This window comes from Marmota monax, unplaced genomic scaffold (assembly GCF_021218885.2).
Source record: "Marmota monax isolate L192 unplaced genomic scaffold, Marmota_monax_Labrador192_F-V1.1 WCK01_AAM20220418_F8-fsc00842, whole genome shotgun sequence".
Classification (NCBI taxonomy): Eukaryota; Metazoa; Chordata; class Mammalia; order Rodentia; family Sciuridae; genus Marmota; species Marmota monax.
In genome coordinates, this window is record NW_026693497.1 from 48,005 (window position 1) to 70,556 (window position 22,552).

Consider the following 22,552-nt stretch of genomic DNA (forward strand, 5'->3'; position numbering starts at 1 on the left):
TTCACTCAATGTGAGTCCTTGCTGTTTCCAATTTGATAGAAGAATTAAACCCCATTTACTACAATTACTTCAGAACAAACTTCATAATAATCAGCTTTAGGAAAAACAAGAACTGGATAATATTCTCCATTCTTCCTCTAATCCAGGTATAAAATTTCACTTATGTTCATTTTCTGGCTACAGGCTGCGCATTGTTCTTTCTCTAGATCTTCTAGTACCTGCACAACAGAGCAAGTGGGCCTTCTGAGCATAGGAGAGGGAGCCAGAGAGGGATCCTCAAAATCTCAATCTCAAAAGTTTTTTGGGGGGGGCATACTGGTTATTGAACCCAAGGGTGCTTAACTACTAAGCCACATCCCCAGCCCTTTTATATGTTTTATTAGAGACAGGGTCTCACTGAATTGCTTAGGGCCTAAGTTGCTGAGGCTGGGTTTGAACTTGTGATCCTCCTGACTGATCCTCCTTAATCACTAAGAATACAGGCAGGAACCATCACACCCATCTCTCAATCTCAAATTTTAAAAAAAGTCTTACAGCAACTCCACCAAGTCAGTAATTATTATTATTGTTTAACAGATGAGGAAGTTTCCAGAAATAATTATGTTACTGGTTGTTCTTTTCTGTTTTCTATTGTCCAATTCAATAGTGAAACCTGACATATAGGAACCATCTCTTTCCTTCACAAAGCTGAAGTAAGAATTTCCTTACAACTGGAGAATAGAATGAAGATTTAAAAAAAGAATGAAGAATTGTTTTGTATAGTAGGTATTTTACTAATATTTTATGGGTTGATAAAAATATCAAAATTTATAGAAATTTCAAATTTATACCAAAGAGAAATAAAATATGCTTAAATTTGAATGTAAGTATCAAAATATAATCTATTCAAAGGTTTTTCTTAGGGCTTAAGGTTTTAGAACTATTGACAGGTACAGTGTATATAAATGCTGCATTTGTGGTGATACCACTGATTGTGTGCACTTAACAATATTTACCAAAATTTAAATTTCATCAAAGAGAAGGATATTTATTAATTTATATAAATTTTCAAGAACAAACTTAAGGGGAGGGGAATAAAAATTCAAAAGAATAATGAGATTTCTTGAAGATAATTGCCCATTATATTTTCTAATTATGATTTCTCACCCTTGATGTAGTTGTCAGAGAAATTAAAGTACCTGGTACACAGTATTTTAAATATCTTAAATCAAATGAATTTGTCTGAAGGTGATAGAACCAAACAAGGCATATCAAACTGCTTCTGAATTTCCTTTTATTAATAAATAGTTTCATTAATAGTGTTTTCTTAATAACGAAGGCCATTACTTATTCTTGATTTTTTTCATAAAAGAGTATGCAATATTTTGTTGTGATCATGAACTTGTTTTTCCACTGCTCCTAGATTTCTAACATTGTTCAGATCAATGTCTCTCAAGTGGATATGGAAGAGGGGTATAATGCAGAAAGTGAAGGAAGAGTGTACAAAGACTGTGTTTTACACTCCTGAGAATCATTATTGATGCACAGTGTTCAAGTGTGAATAATCTTGTGAATCCTTCCATTCAAATATGTACAGATGGAGGGGTGCTTGGTACATGTTTCTTTATTCTCACATTTTTTGATTGTTTAAAATGGTGTTCAAGCAATATAGTAGCACAAAATCTAACACGTGTCTCAGAATTCCAACTCATGAGCCTTTCAGAGGACCCAGACCTGCAGCCCACCCTGTTTGGATGGTTCTGTCCATGTACCTGGTCATGGTGCTTGGGAACCTGCTCATCATCCTGGCCATCAGCTCTGACTCCCACCTCCACACCCCCATGTACTTCTTCCTCTCCAACCTGTCTTTTGTGGACATCGGTTTCATCTTGACCACAGTCCCAAAGATGCTCTTGAACATCCAAACTCACAATAGAGTCATTTCCTACAAGGGCTGCCTGACACAGATATCTCTTTCTGGCATTTTTGTCTGTATGGATGACATGCTTCTAACTGTGATGGCCTATGACCGGTTTGTGGCCATCTATCACCCCCTGCATTATACAGTCATTATGAACCCTCGTCTCTGTGGCTTCTTAACTTTGGTGTCATTTTTGCTGAGTCTTTTGGACTCTCAGCTGCACAATCTGATGATCTTACAAATTACCAACTTCAAGAGTGTTGAAATTTCCAGTTTCTTCTGTGACCCTTCTCAACTTCTGAATCTTTCCTGTTCTGACAACTACTCTGATAACATTGTAAAGTATTTTCTTGCTGCCATATATGGCCTTTTCCCTATCTCAGGGATCTTTTTCTCTTACTATAAGATAATTGCCTCCATTCTGAGGATTCCATCCTCAGGCGGGAAGTACAAAGTTTTCTCCACCTGTGGCTCTCACCTGGCAGTTGTTTGCTTATTTTATGGAACAGTTGTTGGAGTGTACTTGAGTTCAGCTGTATCACATTCTCCCAGAAAGGGTGCAGTGGCCTCAGTGATACATACTGTGGTTACCCCCGTGCTGAACCCCTTCATCTACAGCCTGGGGAACAGGGATATTAAAACTGCATTTAGGAGATTCCACAGCCGAATTTTTCAATCTTAGCAACTCTGCTGTTCAGTTGCAATATCTTGGAAAATTCAGCAAAGCTAAAAGTTTGGCCCTGTTAATGTGCCTTTTCATAACATAAATAGTTTTAATTTCTCACCATGTTTTATAGTATAATGGTTTCAGCCTATGTTAAGGATCAAGATTTCTCTGCATTAAGATGACAAATTTTGGAGATGGATGGTAGTTAGTTTCACAAGAAAACAAATAACAATAAATGCCACTACACTATGTACTTGACAATGGTGAAATTTGTAACTTCTTTTTATATACATACCACATATTAAAAGTGACAAAGCCAATGAGTTTTAAAAATGAAATTAAAAAGTTGCTGGGTACTGAGGTGCATGCCTGTAATCCCAGAGGCTCAGGAGGCTGAGGCAGGAGGGTGGAGAGTTCAACGACAGTCTCAGCAATTTAGCGAGGCCTTAAAAAACTCAGTAAGATCCTGTCTCTAAATAAAATACCAAATGAGCTGGGATGTTGCTCAGTGGGTAAGGGCCCCTGTGTTCAATCCCTAGTAAAAGAAAATAAATTAATACAGTGTTCTATAGTTTTCATTGCAAAGATCCTTCAATTTTTTTGAATTGACTGATTTGCAAGTAATTTATTGTTTTGAGGCTATTGTGAATGGGATAGTTTTTCAATTTCTTTCTCAGAAGATTAGTCATTGAAATATAGAAATGTGATTGATTAATGAGAGTTGTTCTTGTATCATGTTACCATGCTGAATTCATTGACGAGCTCTAGAAACTTTCTTTTTGAGTTTTTGGGTCTTCTAATTATAGGAAACATGTCATCAGTGAATAGATAATTTGAGCTCTTCTTTTCATGTTTATATCCCTGTGGGTACAAGTGCATGGAGTACTACATACATGGCATACATTAAGGGCATCAGAGTGGTAATTGTTTGCATTGATATTTTATCCCAATAAAATGAACATTGATCACAGATGTCTCTTTAAGGTACACAGAAATGAAAGAAAATAAATAAAATATGTAAACTTTTTCCTAATTAGAGTTAGGGCCAGAAACTTATGTGGACATTCAATTTCATTTGTGTTCCTCATTAATGATGGGGAATCCTTAGAGATGGGGATTTCATGGACCAATTAGTCTAATTACAAGCTCTGTGTATTGATCTTCCAAGGTCCTACATTAGTGCACAATTAGCCTGTGCCTGCTGCCCTTTAGTGGATGGTTCTTGTCCAGTGAGCTGCATGGCTGTGTCTCCTCCTGGGATTTTCTGCATCAGGAAGCTCCTGATGACAGGATCTCTTCCTGTGGACACAGTTGCTCTTTCCCTGGGCTCCACACTTGGTAGGGCCTTAGTATCAGCACTTCTTGGTCATGACACTGCAGGGAAGCAGCGTGACCCAGTAAGTACAGAGTGGGCCATGGAAGTGGGAAGGAGTGGGGAAGTAGTGTTACCTCAGCACAGGGACAAACACCACAGAGTAGCCACATGGGAGGACACCTAATACATGTTCAACTTGGGGTTGTGGGATTCAAGCTTTTGTTTCGGGGGGGTATGAGAAATCTTATCCAAACTGTGGTCTCCACCCACACTGATTCTGATTCTCACAGAAATATCACCCACAACAGCACAAAATGAATCCTTCAGAAGTGTTTCTTAACTTCTAAGAAAGGACTGTGATGGTGGTGATAAGATGATGATGAGTATGACAGAAAGTGCAGGGCTTCCCAGGATCAGGTGCTAACCAACTACCTTTTTTTTTTCCTTTTCATAAACACCATCCTACTTTAGTTATATGTGTCCACATTATTATTATTTTATAGAAAATGAAGCACTGTGTTATACTTTTGTAACTTGTACTCCTTTGTTAGGTGGGGAAAAGTGCAGCCATGTTTGCACTGGGCTGTCTGGCCATGGACACAGGGCATCACAGGAGAATCCTGGCAGGCTGTCCCATCAGCAGGTCAACCAGCCACTCCTCTTCCCTGACACTGCAGAAAGAGAGCCTTGCCCATGGTGCTCTTCCTCTTCAGATTCCTGGGGATCACAGGGCAGAGCAGTGGGGTTCCTGGTGCATGCACAATGGAAGGACATCCACGCATCACAGGATAGGTCACAGTAGGGGAGGCTGATGGTCGTTCAGTTTAGATAAAATTCTTGGGGCCCCTCCAGAACTTCTGTGGAGCTCCCTCCATGCTCCTCCATGCTTGAAAACAGCCCTCTCAATCCCAAAGCAAAACTAAGGTCAGATTTGATTTCATTTCCCCCCAAATACTGGAAATATTTTTTAAATGTATTTTTTCATATTTTCATATTTACCAGCAGAGAAAATGTCTGGGCCCATACTGAACACTGTCAGGTGGGAAAGAATAAAATAATTAAATCAATTCTTTTCAGAGTCTGTCAGCCCAGTCACTGTGTCTATAAAGCAGTCCCTGGTTTCAATGGTGTCTAGACTCAGCCCAGTCACCTGAATTCATTTCCCATCGATGCAACTACAGTTAGTAAGGATAAATAGATACTTGGTTATTTTATGTGAATAATATGGGATATGGGAATAAAATGAGGGCATAATAAATCTGGATATTATTGGTACTGTTAGTCCTAATAGGTTAATCTTCATTCCACTCAACTAATATATCCAGTGACCTGAAGTGACCGTTTTCCTGTTTCTGGATGGGACACTTTATGTTTGCCCTTACAGATGCATGTGCTGCGCATTTGGGAGGAACGGCTTCCTTTCTTCTGTTTCTTACACCCCGGATCCTGTTTTCTGCTTGGCACAGGGTGACATCTTGAGCAAGTCTGTTGAGAATTGAACCACCCCACCCTTTTCCATATATTGACCAAAACGAATTTGGATGAACAGACTGTGGCCTCCTGACTGTCCTTTCATTCCTTCCAGCAGTGTCCATGGGAATAGACTTTTTCAAACGGTGTCATTTGTGTGCATGTTTTGGTCATAGGGACACTTTAGTTTTATTTAGTTACATCCACAGTAGGCAAGTATTCAGAAATCATGGCAGAGATTTTCATGGATTTGAATAAAAGCAACAAGGCAGAAGCTGAAGGGGCACCTAACACTGCAACCTTCCACTGAGACCTACGGCAGGGTTTCACTTCATTCCAGTCTCCAGTGCCCTTGACCATGGCTTTACTCCATAATGTTAATACTTAACATAATTATGGATTTTTTTTTACTAAAATAACAATTTCCAAATATTCATTTAGTTCCCAATGTTGCACATGTTGTGGAGATGGTGTTATAATCTGTGTTTCCCTTAAGCAGTGAGCAAGGAGAGGAGGAGAGATTCGCACACTGTGCACAAACTGGCAGGTAATGCAGGTCTGAAATGTTGCCTGCCTGACTCCAGCCCAGGCCTTGGCTCTTCTGTTAGAGCCACAGTAAATAGTATTCCCTGCACAAGACCAAACTTCTTCAGGAGTCATTAAGGAAGAATATTCCTAGTTACGGTGTAATTGCATTTCCAAGATACATATTAGGATTGAGAAGATGTAGATGATAGTAACTGTTCTTGTAGGTACCTAAGTGTAGGTCATTAAGAGTAAATTTGGACACAGATTTTGCACTGGAAATCAACCAATCATGTCCTGACAACATATAATCCAGACACTGTTATTTAAGTGATAGGGAGACTGCTTTGAAATGATTGTCATACTAATATACTACTGCATTAAACAATGTTGTCCTTTCCATCACTTTGCATCAGATAAAGACTTTGCAGAAGAGAAATGTACTTCATTGAGAAATTAAAAGCTCAGGTTAATGTAAACTTGTTTACATTTCATGGCCAATGGGCATTGGTTTGAATATTACTTAGATGATTTTTTACCTATGTTTAGGTAATTGTGTGAAAGAAAAGTGTTTGATAGATGATTCTGACATGAAAACACAAGCAGATAATTACACCTCTGCATTTCATAACAATAAGTATGTTTGGGGAACAGGTTTGCAGGAAAATGGAATCAGGTAGAGATATTATGACTCAAATTTCTTAGGTAATGTTTCAGATGTCTATACAATTTTAGTCCTGGCATGATTATTATCAGATTCATATGTTTCAATATAGGTGATGGTATTATGGACAATAAGAGTAGGTAATATTCATGAAGAGTGTTCTGTATGGCAGGATATTGTTAGACATAGGATTTCAGATCTGATGTAAGAAAGAACCACTGAGAACTTCACATGTGGATATGCTGATATAATTGGTATTAGTCTGACATCACTGTGTATGGATATTCTAAAATATACACAGGTAGATTTAATAATGGGAGAGAACTACGAGTTATGCCACTTGAAAGTTTTTTTTTTAATTTCCTCATGACAATCATAGAAGGTAGGTAATTACTACCTCCAATTTATAAATGAGGATGTTTCCAAGAAGTTATTACATTGTTACTTGTTATACTCTGTTTTGTACTGTACCCAATTATTTCACATAGAGAAATGATAAATAATGAACCCAAGTATACTTCACATAGCCTAAATAGGAGAATTGAAATCAATGTGTCAGGAATGGCTGACCAGAGAACCCATGAAGAAGGACTGAGATTGGAAATAAAACTTGAGTTTTGGGGCTTTCCTTGGTGCTAGATCATAAACAATGTACTTGATGGTTTGAGATCAAAAAACTATGAAGCATTTTTCGCAGACCAGATAGAGTACAGAATCAAGAAAAAGAAAAAAAAAATAGGGCCATTTATATAACAGATATTTGGCTTAAATTATATGGGTTGATCATGGACTTCTTCTCTGCTCCTGGACTTTTAACACTGCTCAGCTCAATGTTTCTTAGGTGAGTATAGGAAGAGGGGTGAATGATGGAGAAGGTGATAATGAAAAAAAATGTAGAGACTGGGTGCTTCACTACTGACAGCTATTGTTGAAGGTGTGTGGACCTAAAGCATGAGATCCTTCCTTGTGCATACTTTAATTCAAATATTTCCAGAATGAGGAGAGCCTGTTTTACGTATTTCTTTTTTAACACCTTTTTTGCTTTTTTTCAAAAGGTGTCCAACCTACCTACAAGAACAAAATCTAACCCGTGTCTCTGAATTCCATCTCATGAGCCTCTCAGAGGACCCAGGCCTGCAGCCCCTTCTCTTTGGACTGTTCCTGTCCATGTACCTGGTCACAATGCTTGGGAACCTGCTCATCATCCTGGCTGTCAGCTCTGACCCCCACCTCCACACCCCCATGTACTTCTTCCTCTCCAACCTGTCCTTGGCTGACATCGGCTTCATCTCCACCACAGTCCCAAACATGATTGTAAACATTCAAACTCAAAATGATGTCGTCTCCTACATGGGCTGTCTGACACATGCTAAGAGCCAAGTATATGATGCATGGCATTTTTGGTCGAAAGGTGACACCAGCTAGCCATTGAGATGATATGATTATGTTAAGATTTGCATTCATATGGATATTGGATTCCTGCTGTTCACCTAGGCCGGCTACGGGACTCCTGGGAGTTCCCATTGGTTGGGGAAGTACAGTAGGAGGGAGTTCCAGGGGAGAAGCACTCCCTGCAGGTCCGAGAGGAGGCCGCGTGGGTGGATGGAAAATCTTCCCGGGCCCCTACCGGACATTGGCTGCAGTTTCAAAAAATAAAGTTTGTTCCTGCTTGAGTGGCTCGTGATTTTGTGCCCAGCCAGACTGCGGCAGACACAGATGTGCTTTTTTGCTATTTTTATTTGTATGGGTTATATGCTTCTGACTGTGATGGCCTATGAGAAGTTTGTGGCCATCTGTCATCCCCTGCATTATACAGTCATTATGAACCCTCGGCTCTGTGGCTTCTCAATTTTGGTATCATTTTTGCTGAGTCTCTTGGACTCTCAAACTGCACAATTTGATGATCTTACAAATTACCAGCTTTAAGGATGTGGAAATTTCTAGTTTCTTCTATGACCCTTCTGAACTTCTGAATCTTTCCTGTTCTGACACCTACTCTATTAGTACTGGCAAGTATGTTCTTTTTGCCCTATATAGCTTTTTCCCCATCTCAGGGATCCTTTTCTCTTACTATAAAATAATTTCCTCCATTCTGAGGATCTCACCCTCAGGTGGGGAGTACAAAGCCTTCTCCACCTGTGGCTCTCACCTGGCAGATTTTTGCCTATTTTTAGGAACAGGTTCTGCAGTGTACTTTGGATCAGTTGTATCACATTCTCCAAGAGAGAATGTGGTGTCCTCAGTAATGTATACTGTGGTCACCCCCATGCTGAACCCCTTTATCTACAGCCTGAGGAACAAGGATATCAAAGGTGCCCTTTGGAAGCTTCACAGCAGGGCAATCTAATCCCAACTTCCGTGGTACTGGTTGCAATGTGTGTTGGAAAATGCAGCAAAGTTACATACCTGGTCCTGTTCAGATGTGCCTTATGCTAATTTCTCACAAAATTTTACAGTAGAATGGTTGGGACTCCTATTGGCAAGGGATGTTTGGCACTTTTTTACATTGGAAAGAAAGTTTCACTTTTGTAAGATAAGGAATGGGGGAGATAGATGATAGTGATATTTTGGCAACTATACCTATATTTAATGCCACTGAGCTTTGCATTTCACAATGGTAAGAATGGCAATTTTTTTTCTTTTTTTGTAATTTAAATTGACCATAATGAATGTGGCTTTAAGAAGGTAGTATTTTCTAAGAATAAATAGAGGAAATCAATAAAATAAATAATCTTTTTTTTAAATTTGTTTTAATTACTGACAAACTTCTTTTTTAATTTTTTTTTAATTTGTTGTAATTAGTTATACATGATAGTAGAATGCATTTATGCACTTTGATAGACCATACATAGATGGGATATAATTTCTCATTTTTCTGAGTGTACATGTTGCAGAATCACATTGGTCATGCAGCCACATACATACATATAGTAATAATATCTGTTTCATCCTACTATCTTTCCTATCCCCACATCCCCTCTCTTTCCCTCCCATCACTTCCCTCTACCTAATCTAAGGTAACACTATTCTTCCCTAGTTCCCCCCACCCCCTCACCTTATTGTGAATTAGCATCCACATATTAGAGAAAACATTCAGCCTTTGGTTTTGTGAGATTAGCTTATTTTACATAACATGATATTCTCCAACTCCATCCATTTACTGGCAAATGCCATAATTTCACTCTTCTTTAAAGCTTCTTTTTTACTAAAAATTACTGAAAAGCATTATTTGATGTTCATTTTACAAACTTTTTATCCCGTAATCATTGTTAGGACAATCTTAGAGTTTGTGAGAGGTCACCTATTTTGCCAGTCTGTTCTATGCTTTGAGCCTCCAAGGTCACACCTGTGCCTCCAGCCTTTCTGCTTGATGGCTCCAGTTCAGTGGATCCCATCCTGTGTTTCTTCTCACCCTGGTTGTGTCTATTAGGAAGTCCCTACCTGAGTGTGCACAGATGTCAGCTCTAAAGATGAGGTGGGAGGTGCCTGGGTATCAGCCATGTGGAATCCACTCTCCTTAGTCACGACCACCTGAGCCAGTGTAAATAGGTTACTGCTGAGGGAGGTGAGGATGGAGGAAGGGCCAACATGCAGTGTGGCTGCCCAGAGGGGAGAGCACTGCACAGTGTCAGTCATAAGGACTGAGAGGCTAGGCATGTGTGTGTTATCCATGGTGGTGAGCATGACTGAAACATCTTACAATTTATAATTTTAAAATCATTGCTGGGTACATTGCACACTAATGTGACATTTATGGACAGTTCTACAATTGATATTGTGCTGACTCATTCATATTTAACAATATTTGAACTTAACCAAACACAAGGATACTTATTTTATACTCCATATTTTTTAAAATTTTTATACCTTTATTTTATTTATTTATTTTTATGTGGTACTGAAGATTGAACCCAGGGCCTTACACATGCTAGGCGAGCACTCTACTGTTGAGGCACAACCCCAGCCCCAAAACATTTGCAAGTGATTTTTGTGTGTGTGTGTGTGTGTGGTGCTGGGGATTGAACCCATGGCCTAGTGTATGTGAGGCAAGCACTCTACCAACCGGGCTATATCCCCAGTCCTTATACTCCATATTTTTTAAAGAAAAAACCACAAGTATACACAGGAAGCAAATGAGAAGATCAAAGAATGATGAGACCCCTTGCAGAAAGGGGGCACAGGCTGCTTTCTGGCTATGATCCACCATCCTTGATTTAGTTGTGAGGACTGGAGAGCAGTCCTCACACAGAGTTACATATCTTATCAAAAGACTCTGTCCAAAAGCCTTAAAAGAAAATAAGGTTATCAAACTGCTTCTTAATTTCCCTGAAAGGAAGGTCATTACATATTCCTTACTTTTTCCAAAAGAGTAAGCTATATTTCATAGTGATCATAAACTTCAGTCTCACTTCTCTGCTCCTGGATTTCTAACACTGCTCAGTTCAATGTCTTTAAAGTCAGTATGGAAAGAGGGGTGAATGATGGAGAAAGTAAATTCAAAGAGTATGTAGAGACTGGGTTTTTTACTATTGAGAATTATTGTTGTGAGTGGATGGACCTAAAGCGTGAGCACCTTGCTTGTGCATACTTGAATTCAAACGTTTCCAGGATGGGGGGTGCCTGTTTTATGTGTTTCTTTTGAAACACACTCTTTCCTTGTCAAAATTTTCCAAGCAGTATACAAGCACAAAATCTAACACGTGTCTCTGATTCGAACTTACGAGCCTCCCAGAGGACCCAGTCCTGCAGACCCTCCTCTTTGGACTGTTCCTGTGCATTTACCTGGTCACAGTGCTTAGGACCCTGTTCATCATCCTGGCTGTCATGTCTGACTCCCACCTCTGCACCCCCATGTACTTCTTCTTAGCTGAAGCCATGTGTGAAATGCACTGTGGATTTGAGGCACTTGGCCAGTGCTGCAGGTTGACTCCTTCATAAGCACCCCTGTGTTTCATGTCTGTGTTCTTCCAGGATGGGACCCTTCTTCTTCTGTTTGAGATTTCTGGTAGATCCCAGGACAGAGTAGTCAGTGGCATCAGTTTCACCTATATGGCTGAAACAAGATTAAGATCTACTATCGAGTGAGCACAAGTAATCCAGCACAGACCTCCCTGTGTCCCCCTCTGCTGGATACCTCTGCAGCTGCCAAATCCTCCTCCATTCTGGTAATTAGCCCTCTCCATCTTAAGAGGAGACAAATCAGGTCGGGGTTTCATTACTACTCAGGAATCTGGGAAGGTTGAAGATGTATCAGAGATGGGCATTCAGACTAGACCCCTGGATTCAGCTTAAAATATTCTGATGGTTGGAAAACAGTGAAAAATATTAATGCATCAGAACCAGAGATTCACAATTTAATTTTTACTGTTGTTGGCTGTATTCATTTCCCCCTGTAACTCAGGGCAGACTTCTTTTGTCTCTGAAACAGCAATGTCATCCAAGGTGATAGTTAATTTATACAATGTCATTGAATCCAGATTAAGCAGAAAATGTTTGTTCCCTGTGCAACTGATATGTGATAAAGGTGTAAAATGTGGGAAAATGTTAGATAGTTATTAGTAATGGAAAGGCTAATCTTCATACTATTCAACTGAAATATCTATTTTTCAGTGAATTATTTTATCTGTTATTTTTAGAGATTCATGACAGCAGAGTTGTATTTTGACATTATATATAAATGGAGTATAAGTTATTCTAATTAGGATCCTGTTCTTGTGGTTATGCATGATGTTGAGTTTCACTGGTGGTATATTCACATATGAACATAGAAAAGTTATGTTCCATTCATTGTGCTGGCCTTCCTATTTACTGAAATATCTTTTTGAGCTGAAATTACAGTTTTAAAATTTCCATATGTGACATTTTAATAGTTCTCTTATGTAGGTATATGCTGCATATTTGGGGTTAAATGACCATCTACCTTTCATTTGTGATTACTCAGAAACTCTACCATGTTAGGCACAGAGGTAATAAAAAAGGGTAAAAGGATGATAAATATTGAATAGACCATTGCTCTGTGTGCAGATCCTGCTCTTTTCTTGCTCAGTGAGGTTCCAACACTCTGGTACTCTCCTGTCAGTACCTTCCTCCTACTTAGGAACGTCCCACAGAGCCAGAGACAAGATGGAACATTTCTTGTTTGTATCTGTGTCAAGGACTCCTGAGCCCCATACTTCCCATAACAGCATCTACAACCTTCAATTACCAAGAACAATGACAGTGATATCCATAAGCCTAGGAGAAGAAAGCAGGAATGAAGAGAAGTGACCCTCGGAGCTTGGTCTGAGACATGTTTCAGAGTTCCACATCATTCCAGTGCTGGAATGGTGCTTTGACAATCATTCTGAGCAGTACTTCCATTGTTTCTTTAATTAACGAATTCTTAATTAATAAAAAAGCTTAATGACCAAATAAAGGTCACTGAAGCATATCAATGTTATAGCTTACATATTAATTTTTGTACTATATTTTACCCTAATAAAAATGGACCTAGAAGCTTATGAAGCTCTAAAAAACATAGAACTGAAAGAAGTAAATTGATAACATAAGGTTCCTCCTAATTACAGCTAGTGTCCAAATCTTAAGTGGACCTTCATTTTCTTTTCTTCATCTTCCTGAATTAACATTAGGAAGTCCTTAGAGATGAGTACTGCATGGATCAATTAGTCTAATTGTGAGCTCCGTGCATTGAGCTTCAAGTCATATATTAAACCACAATCAGTCTGTGCCTGCAGCCCTTCAGTGGATGATTCTTGCTAGTGAGTTGCATGCCTGTGTCTCCTGCTGTGGTTCCATATCAGAAAGCTCCCAGCATATTCATGGGAATGCTGGGCCCAGAGTCTGAGCCTTCAATGGACACCAGGTATGGGTGGGTCTTGGCAAGTGTACTTCTTTGTCATGAGCTAGCAGAGAAGCAGCATAATTTTGTAAGTGCCATTGGAGCCTTGGGATCCTGGAAAAAAGATCCAAAGTACTGTTTTTATACCACAAGTACAAATCCCCAGTTTGAGTATCCAGATGGGAAGATCTCAGGATGATAAGTTTCATGTATGATGTTTGTGAATTTTTGTTTTTATTTTTACTGGGATATCATATACCTTATTTATAATGTGCTTTCCACTCACACTGGTGTAAGAAATAATAATAATGGAGACACAGAGAAAAGAGGTAGAGGCAGGAAAAGAAGTGGCCCCTTGTCCAAGCAGCCACATTTATTTATATCAATAGGTTACGTTAGGTCAGGAGTGCCATAACTACATATTGTTTAGAGTATCAGTAATGTTGCTTATTCTGCAGTTACATTTCAATATGCAATGTAAGGAGCTTTTTGCAGCTCTCAAGAAAGTCCCTTATCTAAAGTTACTCTTAAGAGGACAGATAGGAGTACCACTGCTTGGTGAAACATTATCCTTATCGAGCAAGCAAGTTCCTTTATTCCCAGGAGCTAATGTGCCTAAGATAAAGGTCCAAACTGATAAAACTCTGAACACAGAGCTTCCTCATGAGCAACATTGCTACAGCAGCCAGGCATCCCAAGTCTTTCACATGGAAGTTTACCAGCAGCCAGGTATTCTGTAGCTTTGCACAGAAACTTCCTAGCCACCAAGCATGCCACAATCACACAGTTTATCAGAGACCCCACTGACCTAAACACTGGTTCTATTTACTACAAAACTCTGATGTACCACAGTGCAATGGGTCCTTCAATAGTGTTTCCAAAGCTCTATGAAAGGACTGTGGTGGTTGTGAAAAGGATGATGATGAGGAGGACAGAAGCCAGAGCACCATGAACTGAGGTGCAGGGCTTCCCAGGCTCAGGGGTGAGCAACGTGTTCTATGTCATTTCATGTGTGACATCTCACTTTAGTTATATGTGTCCACATATTATTTTGTAGAAAAAAAAATGTAACTTGTACTCCTTTGTTAGGTGGGAAAGAGTGCAGCCTGTTTGCACTGAGCTGCCTGACCATGGACACAGGGCATCACAGGAGAACCCTGGCAGGCTGTCCCATCAGCAGGCCAAACAGCCTTTCTATCCTTCAGAATGAGAGCCTTGCCCATGGGCTCTTCCTTGTGAGATTCCTGGGGATCCCAGGGCAGAGCAGTGTGGGCGCCTATTGCATGCACCATGTAAGAACAGCCACAGGTCACAGGAGAGGTCAGTAGGGGAGGCTCATGATCATTCAGCATAGATCACACTCTTGGACCCCTCCAGAACCTTCCTGGGGGCTCCCCACATGCTCCTCCATACTTGAAAACAGCATCTCACTGCAAAGCTTAGGTCAGATTTAATTTCATTCTTACTCATAAGAGTGGGAAGATTTTTTAAATGTACCTGAGATTCACCAGTGGTTAAGATCTGGGGATTTATGCTGAAAACTGTCAGGTGGGAAAGAATAAAAATAGTTTGTGGATCCATTTTGCAGTCTGTCAGTCCCAATCACTATGTCTGTGAAGCAGTCACTAGTAGCACATGAAGAATTCAGTTGCATTGTTTGTAAGAAAATTCAGCAAAGCTAAACATTCAGTCCTATAATCTGCACTTATAGTAATAATCAGAGCTTTAGTTTTTGGTTTCTCACATTCTTTTTTCTTTTTATTTTTTTTGTGGATGGGAACCCAGTTTTTATTTGGCTACTCATCAAGGTGGACTAGGCATCAGGCCCCTCCTAGTTTGCAGGTCCCAGGGCTGAGGCGGTTTAGGGGCAGTGCCACCAGGCGTCTTAGTGAGGGAGATCTTTTCTCCCTGGTTTTCCCCCTGCTGTGCAACCTGGACTTTGCTTACTTCTCACACATGTCCTCCTTCTGGTGCCTCAGGCTTCTTGCTTCTAGGTTCCAGTCTACTACCTGTTCTTCTCATCTGCTGCCCACATTTACAGCCTTCTGCAAATTGTTCACAGGTTGTATCCTACCTGGTACCTGGGCCAGCTACATCTATTAAGACCTCCCTGCCTAAAGCACAGGCATGTTATCCTCAGGCTGGTGGAGGAGCTCAATGGCCCCTGGATCTGTGTTCCCAAGCCAAAAGGCTTCTCCTTGGCAGAGGCCAGGGCCTCAGAGGCATCTTCCCTCCCCCTCACCTAAAACCACCTTTGAAATCCCAACCTAGCCCTTAGAGTTGAGCCAAGTCTCCCCACAGCACCATCCACAGCGGAGCTCATGGTTTGGTAGTGGTCCTCCTGGAAACAGTCGTTGCCAAGAAACCACAGCCAAACTCCTGAGCCTGTGCCCTTCCAGGACTCTGATTGGCTGTGGAGTGAACTCTCTTCAGCATACATGTGTGAGGCCAAAAAAAGCAGAGCCTTTTCTTCTTTTTTTAATTTTTTTTTTTCTAATTAGTTTCTCACATTCTTTGTTCAATGCTAGTAGCTAGTGTTTGAAGGAATGTTTGGGAATTTTTCACATTTGGAACCAAATATCACTTTGGAAAACTGAAAAATTTTGGAGATGGATCATTGTGTCAGGGTCATAAAAACACACATGTGATTAATGCTGCACATCTATATACTTGAGAAAGTGAAATTGTAACTTTTTGTAGCTTAAATTTACCATAAGAATACTAATATGAAAAAAGTCTTTAAAAATAAATTAATATTAGAGAAAAACCTAGTTAGTAGTTGATACAAACTGTGAACATTTATTGATGTCTATTTTCTCCTCCTCTTCTTCCTGATATGTTTCAACTACTTGGTAAATTGGGTGCCCTAGGCATTGAGCTGCCAAGTTCACACAGTAGTCAACAATCAGTCTGTGCCTCTTCCAGCCCTTCGGCTTGAGGACTTCAGTCCAGTGGGCTCCATAATTGATCTTCCTGCTGTGGATGTCTGCATCAGGAAGCTCTTAGCTGAGATTGTATTGGTACCCAAAGGCTGAAGTGAGGACCACTGGGCATCAGGGACTTAGGGCTTTGGAGCTACCACAGAGCCCCAGTGTGAATCAGTAACTGCTGTGTGAGGCGAGGGGGCAGGAAAGGCATTCCACAGCATTATTTCTTCACCCTCAGTAGGAGCATGCAGTTTGTCTTACCAGATGGGAGAACAAGGGCCAGATGATGAGTGATGATTCTATGAGTTCATAGGCTTGGTTGTGGTGCGCAGAACAGAAAGCACATGGAAAGCCTTGTCTTATTCCCACACTGGCTGTTCCTGCCACACACTGTCATCCAGAAGAGGAGAAAATGTGTCCCTTTAAATGTGTGATAAGCAATTCAAAAGATTTATGAAGGAGATGATGAGGATGATCTTTTTTTGGGGATTACTGAGTGGCACTGCTAAACTATGTGTTATTTGTAGGTTGTTTGAATTCATGTGCAAAGTCTTCCCACAGCATAAGTGTCACACAGTTTTATTTTAGACAGCAGGAAAGAGTATAGGTGTTTATATAAATTGCGATAATGTTCAGATAGAACAACTGAAGCCACATTTGAAATATAGTGTGGGTTTGAGGCACATGGCATCTTGTCAGGCCAGTGCTGGCAGGTTGTCCCCTTTAAAAACAGCAGTGGGTTGTACTTTCCTTTCTCTGCAAGATGGGCTTCCTTTTCATGTGTACTTCCCTTTGGGATTTCTGGTAGATCCCAATTCAGAGAAGTTAGTTTGTCACTTGATCCACTTCTGAAAGAATGGCTGAGATTAGACAAAAATTTAAGGTCAAGTAGGCACAAATAATCCAGCACAGACCTCCCTGTTTCTGCTACTCCAAGATATCCTTGAAGCTGCCACATCCTCCTGCATTCTGGTTCCCAGCCTTCTCCATCTGAAGAGGAGACAAAGCAGGTCTGAACTGCATTACTACTCAGGAATTTGAAAAATGTACCTGCAGCTAAGTCCCCTGGATTCAACTTAAAGTATTCTAATGGTTGGAAATAGGGAAAAAGTTTAGTTCATCAGAGCGCAGAGAGTCACAATTTAATTTTGGCTGCTGTTGGCTGGACTCATTTTTTTTTCCTCCAACACCTGGCTGTTTGCTACAGTATCTGAAACAGCAATGTGATCCAAGGTGATTTCCAGTGCATCCAATGTCATTGAAACAGATTAAATAGAAAACTTTGCTCTCTATGTGGTTGATATGTGATGAAGATGTAAAATATGGTCAAAAATTAGATAGTTATTATTAAAATGGAAAGGCAAATGTTCATACTATTCAACTGAAATATCTTTGGATCCAAAGTTGTGTTTTCAATTTCTATAGTGTTACATTTTCATACTCCTCTTATGTAGGTGTATGCTGAATATTTGGGGTGAAATGACCATCTCACCTTCATTTCTGATTCCTCAGAGCCTATAGACCACATTAGACACAGGAGATAAAATAGGGCAAAATGTGTTAAGCTCTTGCTCTTTGCTCAGGTCTTGGCCTTGCTCAGAGGGGTTTCAGCACACTGGTGCTGTCCTCTGTCCCTTCCTCCACAGCAGGATGTCCCACAGAGTCAGACACATGATTGAGCAGATCTTGTCTGTGTCTATGCCATGAACACCGGAGCCCCATACTTCTCCTTAACAGCATTTACAACCTCCAATTACTCAAGAACAATGGCAGGGACATCCATGAGACTAGGAAAAGCAGAGTACAAACAAGAGGAAGTGACAGCAGACCCTTAGAGCTTGGTCTGAGGCGTGTTTTAGAGTTTCACATCACTCCAATGCTGCAGAGTCATTTGAGCAGTTAATTTAACATTATTAATTTAATGACTGAATGCTTAAGTAATTAACACTATTAATTTAATGACTGAATGTTTAATTAATTTAACACTATTAATTTAATGACTGAATGCTTAATTAAAATTAAATGCTTTAATTAAAAACACTTAATGACAAATACCTGTCACTGAAATGTATGCTTCTTATGGTTCATATAGTGATTTTTGTTATTTATATTTTTATCTAATAAGAATTAGACATTAAAAGGAGATGTATCTTTAAATACTAATAAAGAGAAAAAAGTAAACTGAGAACATAAGGTGCCTCCCAACTATAGCTAGGGTCCAAATCTTAAGTGGACCTTTGTTTTCTTCATCTTCCTGCATTAATAGTAGGAAGTCCTTAGAGATGGGCATTGCATGGACTGATTAGTCTAATTGTGAGCTCTGTGTATTGAGCTTCCAAGGTCCTATATTAGTCCACAGTCTGTGCCTGCAGTATTTCAGTGGATTGTTCATGTCCAGTGTACTGCATGGCTGTGTCCCCTGCTGTGGTTCTGCATCAGGAAGCGCCCAGCTGAGAGCATATTCATGGGAATGCTGGGCACAGAGCCTGAGCCTTTGTTGGGCACCAGGTATGGGTGGGTATTGGGATGGGCACTTATGTTTCATGACCCATCAGAGAATCAACTAACCAAATAAATGCAGCATGGGCTCTGGAATGTGCTAAGGATTACTGGGAGTAACATTTTCTCACCTTGATGACAAACATCACTGTTTGAGTAGCCAGATGGAAGGACACCCGCAAGTACAGAATTGTATATGAATTCATGAAGTTTTGGTTTTTATTTAAGATGAGGGTATCAGATATCTTTTTAAAAATTTATTTTTACCCAAACTGGTTCTATTTTCCATAGGAAACTCAACCACAAATGCACAAAATTTGACAGTCCTTAAAATCATTTCCTAATCATTATGAAAGTGCTGTGACTGTGGTGATGGGATGATGAGGTGATTGATGACAGAAGCCAGAGATCATGAACTGAGGTGCAGGTTGTCCAGGCTGAGGGCTGAGCAGCCTGTTCTTGTCCTCTCTTCCATTCCATGTACAGCATCCTACTCTGCTTATGCACACCCAATTTAGTGTATAGTAAACCAAGAAAACCATTGTATTTATGCAACTCAGCTTTGTTAGGTGGAATAGAGAGCAGCCTGCTTATATTGGTCTGTCTAACCATGGACACAGGACATCACAGGAGGATCCTGGCAGGCTGTCCCATGGGCAAGGCAATCAGCCATTTAACTCCCTGTCATTGCAGAAAGAGAGCCTTGCCCACGGTGCTCTTCCTTGTGGGATTCCTGGGGATAAGGGAAGAAAAATAGCGGCACCTGCTACATGCACCATGGAAGAATGGTCACAAGCCACAGGAGATGTCACAGTAGGGGAGGCTCAGAATCATTCAGCATAGGTCATATATTGGGCCCCCTCCAGGACCTCCTTGGAGCTCACCACATGCTCCTCCATGCTTGAAAACAGCCCAATCACTCTCAAAGCAAACCTAAGGATAGGTGTTATTTTCATTCCTACTCATGAAACTGGAAATATTTGTAAGATATACTTGTATTAAGCCCTGTCGACCTTTGCTGAAAACTATCCAGTGGGAACAAATAAGCTACTTATTTCATATTATATTATTTTTGGAGAATAAACAAATCCACAACAAAAGCAAATGAGAAGATCAAGAATGATGAGAAATCTTGCAGACAATTGGAACATAATGCATTCTGGTTATGCTGCATTAACTTTAATTTAGTGGCCATTAAAAGCAGTCCTTACAGTCTGTAATATCTTCTCAAAGGTTTTTGTCCAAAAGCCTTAGAACAAAATGAGGTATATCAAACTGCTTCTTAATTTTCCTTATAGAAAGGCCATTACTTATTATCTGATTTTTTCTTAAACAGTAAGCTAAATTTCATTGTGATCACAAACTTCTTCTCTCCTTTGCTCCTGGATTTCTAATATTGCTCAATTCAGTATCTCCAAGGTGAGTATAGAAAGAGGGTGAATGATGGAGGAAGTAATGATAAAGGAGACTGGGTGAAGACTGGGTATTTCACTGCCGAACATTATTATTGAAGGTGTATGGACCTAAAGTGTGAGCACCTTGCTGATTCATATTTGAATTATATTGTTTATAGAATGTGTGGTATCTGTTTTATGTTTTTCTGTTTCAAAACTTCTTTGTTTGTTTCAAAAGGTGCCCAAGAAATATGCAAGCAAAAAATCAAATATGTCTCTCTAAATTCTATCTCATGGGACTCTCAGAGAATCCAGACCTGCAGCCCACCCTCTTTGGACTGTTCCTGTCCATGTACCTGGTCACAGTGCTTGGGAACCTGCTCATCATCCTGGCCGTCAGCTCTGACCCCCATCTCCATACCCCCATGTACTTCTTCCTCTTCAACCTGTCCCTCACTGACATTGGTTTCATCTCCATCACGGTCCCAAACATGATTGTGAACATCCAAACTCACAGCAGAGTCATCTCCTATGGGGGCTGCCTGACACAGATGTCTCTTTTTCTCCTTCTTGGTAATATGGATTATATGCTTCTGACTGTAATGGCCTATGACCGGTTTGTGGCCATCTGCCACCCACTGCATTATCAGGTCATTATGAGCCCTCGCCTCTGTGGCTTCTTAGTTTTGGGGTCCTTTTTTCTGTGTCTCTTGGATTCTCATCTGCACAATTTGATGATCTTACAAATTACCAGTTTCAAGCATGTGGAAATTTCCAGTTTCTTCTGTGACCCTTCTCAACTCCTGAATCTTTCTTGTTCTGACACCTTCTCTAATAACATTGCCAAGTATTTTCTTGCAGCCATCTATGGCCTGTTCCCTCTTTCAGGGATATTTTTCTCTTACTATAAAATTATTTCCTCCATTCTGAGGATCCCTTCTTCAGATGGGAAGTGCAAAGCCTTCTCCACCTGTGGCTCTCACCTGGAAGTTGTTGGCTTATTTTTAGGAACAGCCTCTGCAGTGTACCTTGGATCAGCTGCATCACATATTCCCCAAAAAGATGTGATGGCCTCAGTGATGTTCACTGTGGTCACCCCCATGCTGAACCCTTTCATCTACAGCCTGAGGAACAGGGACATTAAAAGTGCCCTGAGGAGGCTGCAGAGTAGGGCACTCTGACCTCAGGACTGTGATCTCTGGTGTCAATGCATGCTGCAAATGCAGCAAGAGTTGATGGATGCCTGGACCTGTCATTATGCCCTGTATGCTATTTTGTCATCAATTTTTATAGTATAATGGTTGGATCTTATGTTGGGAAGGGATATTTAGTTTTTTTCACACCAGGAACAAGGTTTTACTTGGGTAAGATAAGATTGATGGAGATAAATAATTGTGATTGTTTTACAACTGTCTATTTTTAATGCCACTAAGCTATACATTTAACAATGATAATAGTGACAAGTTTTTATAATTTAAATTTACCATAATGAAAGCGACCTAAGAAGCTCCTGTTAAAAAAGGAAACAATTGAAAGAAATCAATAGTACAGATGAACTTATTTTTTACTAAGAATTGCTGAAAAACATTAGTTGATATTCATCTTTCTTTCATGACACTGTAGAGCTTGTGATATGCTCTTCAGGTGGGAAGTACAAAGCCTTCTCCACCTGTGGCTCTAAGGAATTTTATGCTTTTAACCTCCAAGGTCATACCACAGTCAATGAGCAGCCTGTGCCTCCAGCATTTCAGCTTGATGTCTCCAGTCAGGTGGGCCCCATCCTGTGTTTCTTCTCACCCTGGTTGTGTCTTAGGAAGCCCCTACCTGAGCGTGCACAGATGTCAACCCTAAAGATGAGGTGGGAGGTGACTGGGTACCAGCCATGTGGAATCCACTCTCCTAAGTCATGACCACCTGAGCCAGTGTAAATAGGTAACTGCTGAGGGAGGTGAGGATGGAGGAAGGACCAACATGCAATGTGGCTGCCCAGAGGGGAGAGCACTGCACAGTGTCAGTCATGGGGACTGAGGGTCGAGGCATGTGTGTGACATCCACGGTGGTGGTGAGCATGGTGGCAATCTCACTACAGTTTTCCTTTCCTCCCTCACTGATCCTTCTTACCATACACTGTCATCCACATGGAGGGAATGTGCTCCTTCACACTGACATTAGCACCTTTATGAAGGTGATGATGAGGAGGTGGACCTGGATGAGTACCACATACAAACATATGATCCTTCCATGAGAGATCCCTGAGTGCCAGGCGCTGAACTGTGCACTATTTGTAGATTCTTAAATTCTTCTGCAAAATCTTCACCAAGTTATAAGTGCCAGGTTATTGTGTTTGACAGAG

General features: G+C 40.4%; 2 protein-coding genes and 1 pseudogene across 2 annotated transcripts; all 3 read left to right on the top strand.

Annotated features, from left to right (window-relative positions):
- The first annotated feature begins 1,661 nt into the window (after positions 1–1,661).
- Positions 1,662–3,479, top strand: LOC124102137 (olfactory receptor 7E24-like). Its single transcript, XM_046458355.2, has one exon. It carries the CDS (start codon positions 1,734–1,736, stop codon positions 2,580–2,582), a length of 849 nt encoding a protein of 282 aa, XP_046314311.2. The 5' UTR covers positions 1,662–1,733; the 3' UTR covers positions 2,583–3,479.
- A 4,829-nt stretch (positions 3,480–8,308) lies between these two features.
- Positions 8,309–8,888, top strand: LOC124102139 (olfactory receptor 7E24-like; annotated as a pseudogene).
- An 11,736-nt stretch (positions 8,889–20,624) lies between these two features.
- LOC124102140 (putative gustatory receptor clone PTE01) lies at positions 20,625–21,317 on the top strand (the record flags this gene model as incomplete). The annotated part of the gene is made up of 1 exon (XM_046458356.1): positions 20,625–21,317. A coding segment is annotated over exon 1 (693 nt), but the record flags the coding sequence as incomplete, so codon positions are not given.
- Between the last annotated feature and the right edge of the window lie 1,235 nt (positions 21,318–22,552).

Excerpts from the sequence above, each read along its gene's own strand:
- LOC124102137 (XM_046458355.2), top strand. The coding sequence starts at position 1,734 with ATGGTTCTGTCCATGTACCTGGTCATGGTGCTTGGGAACCTGCTCATC.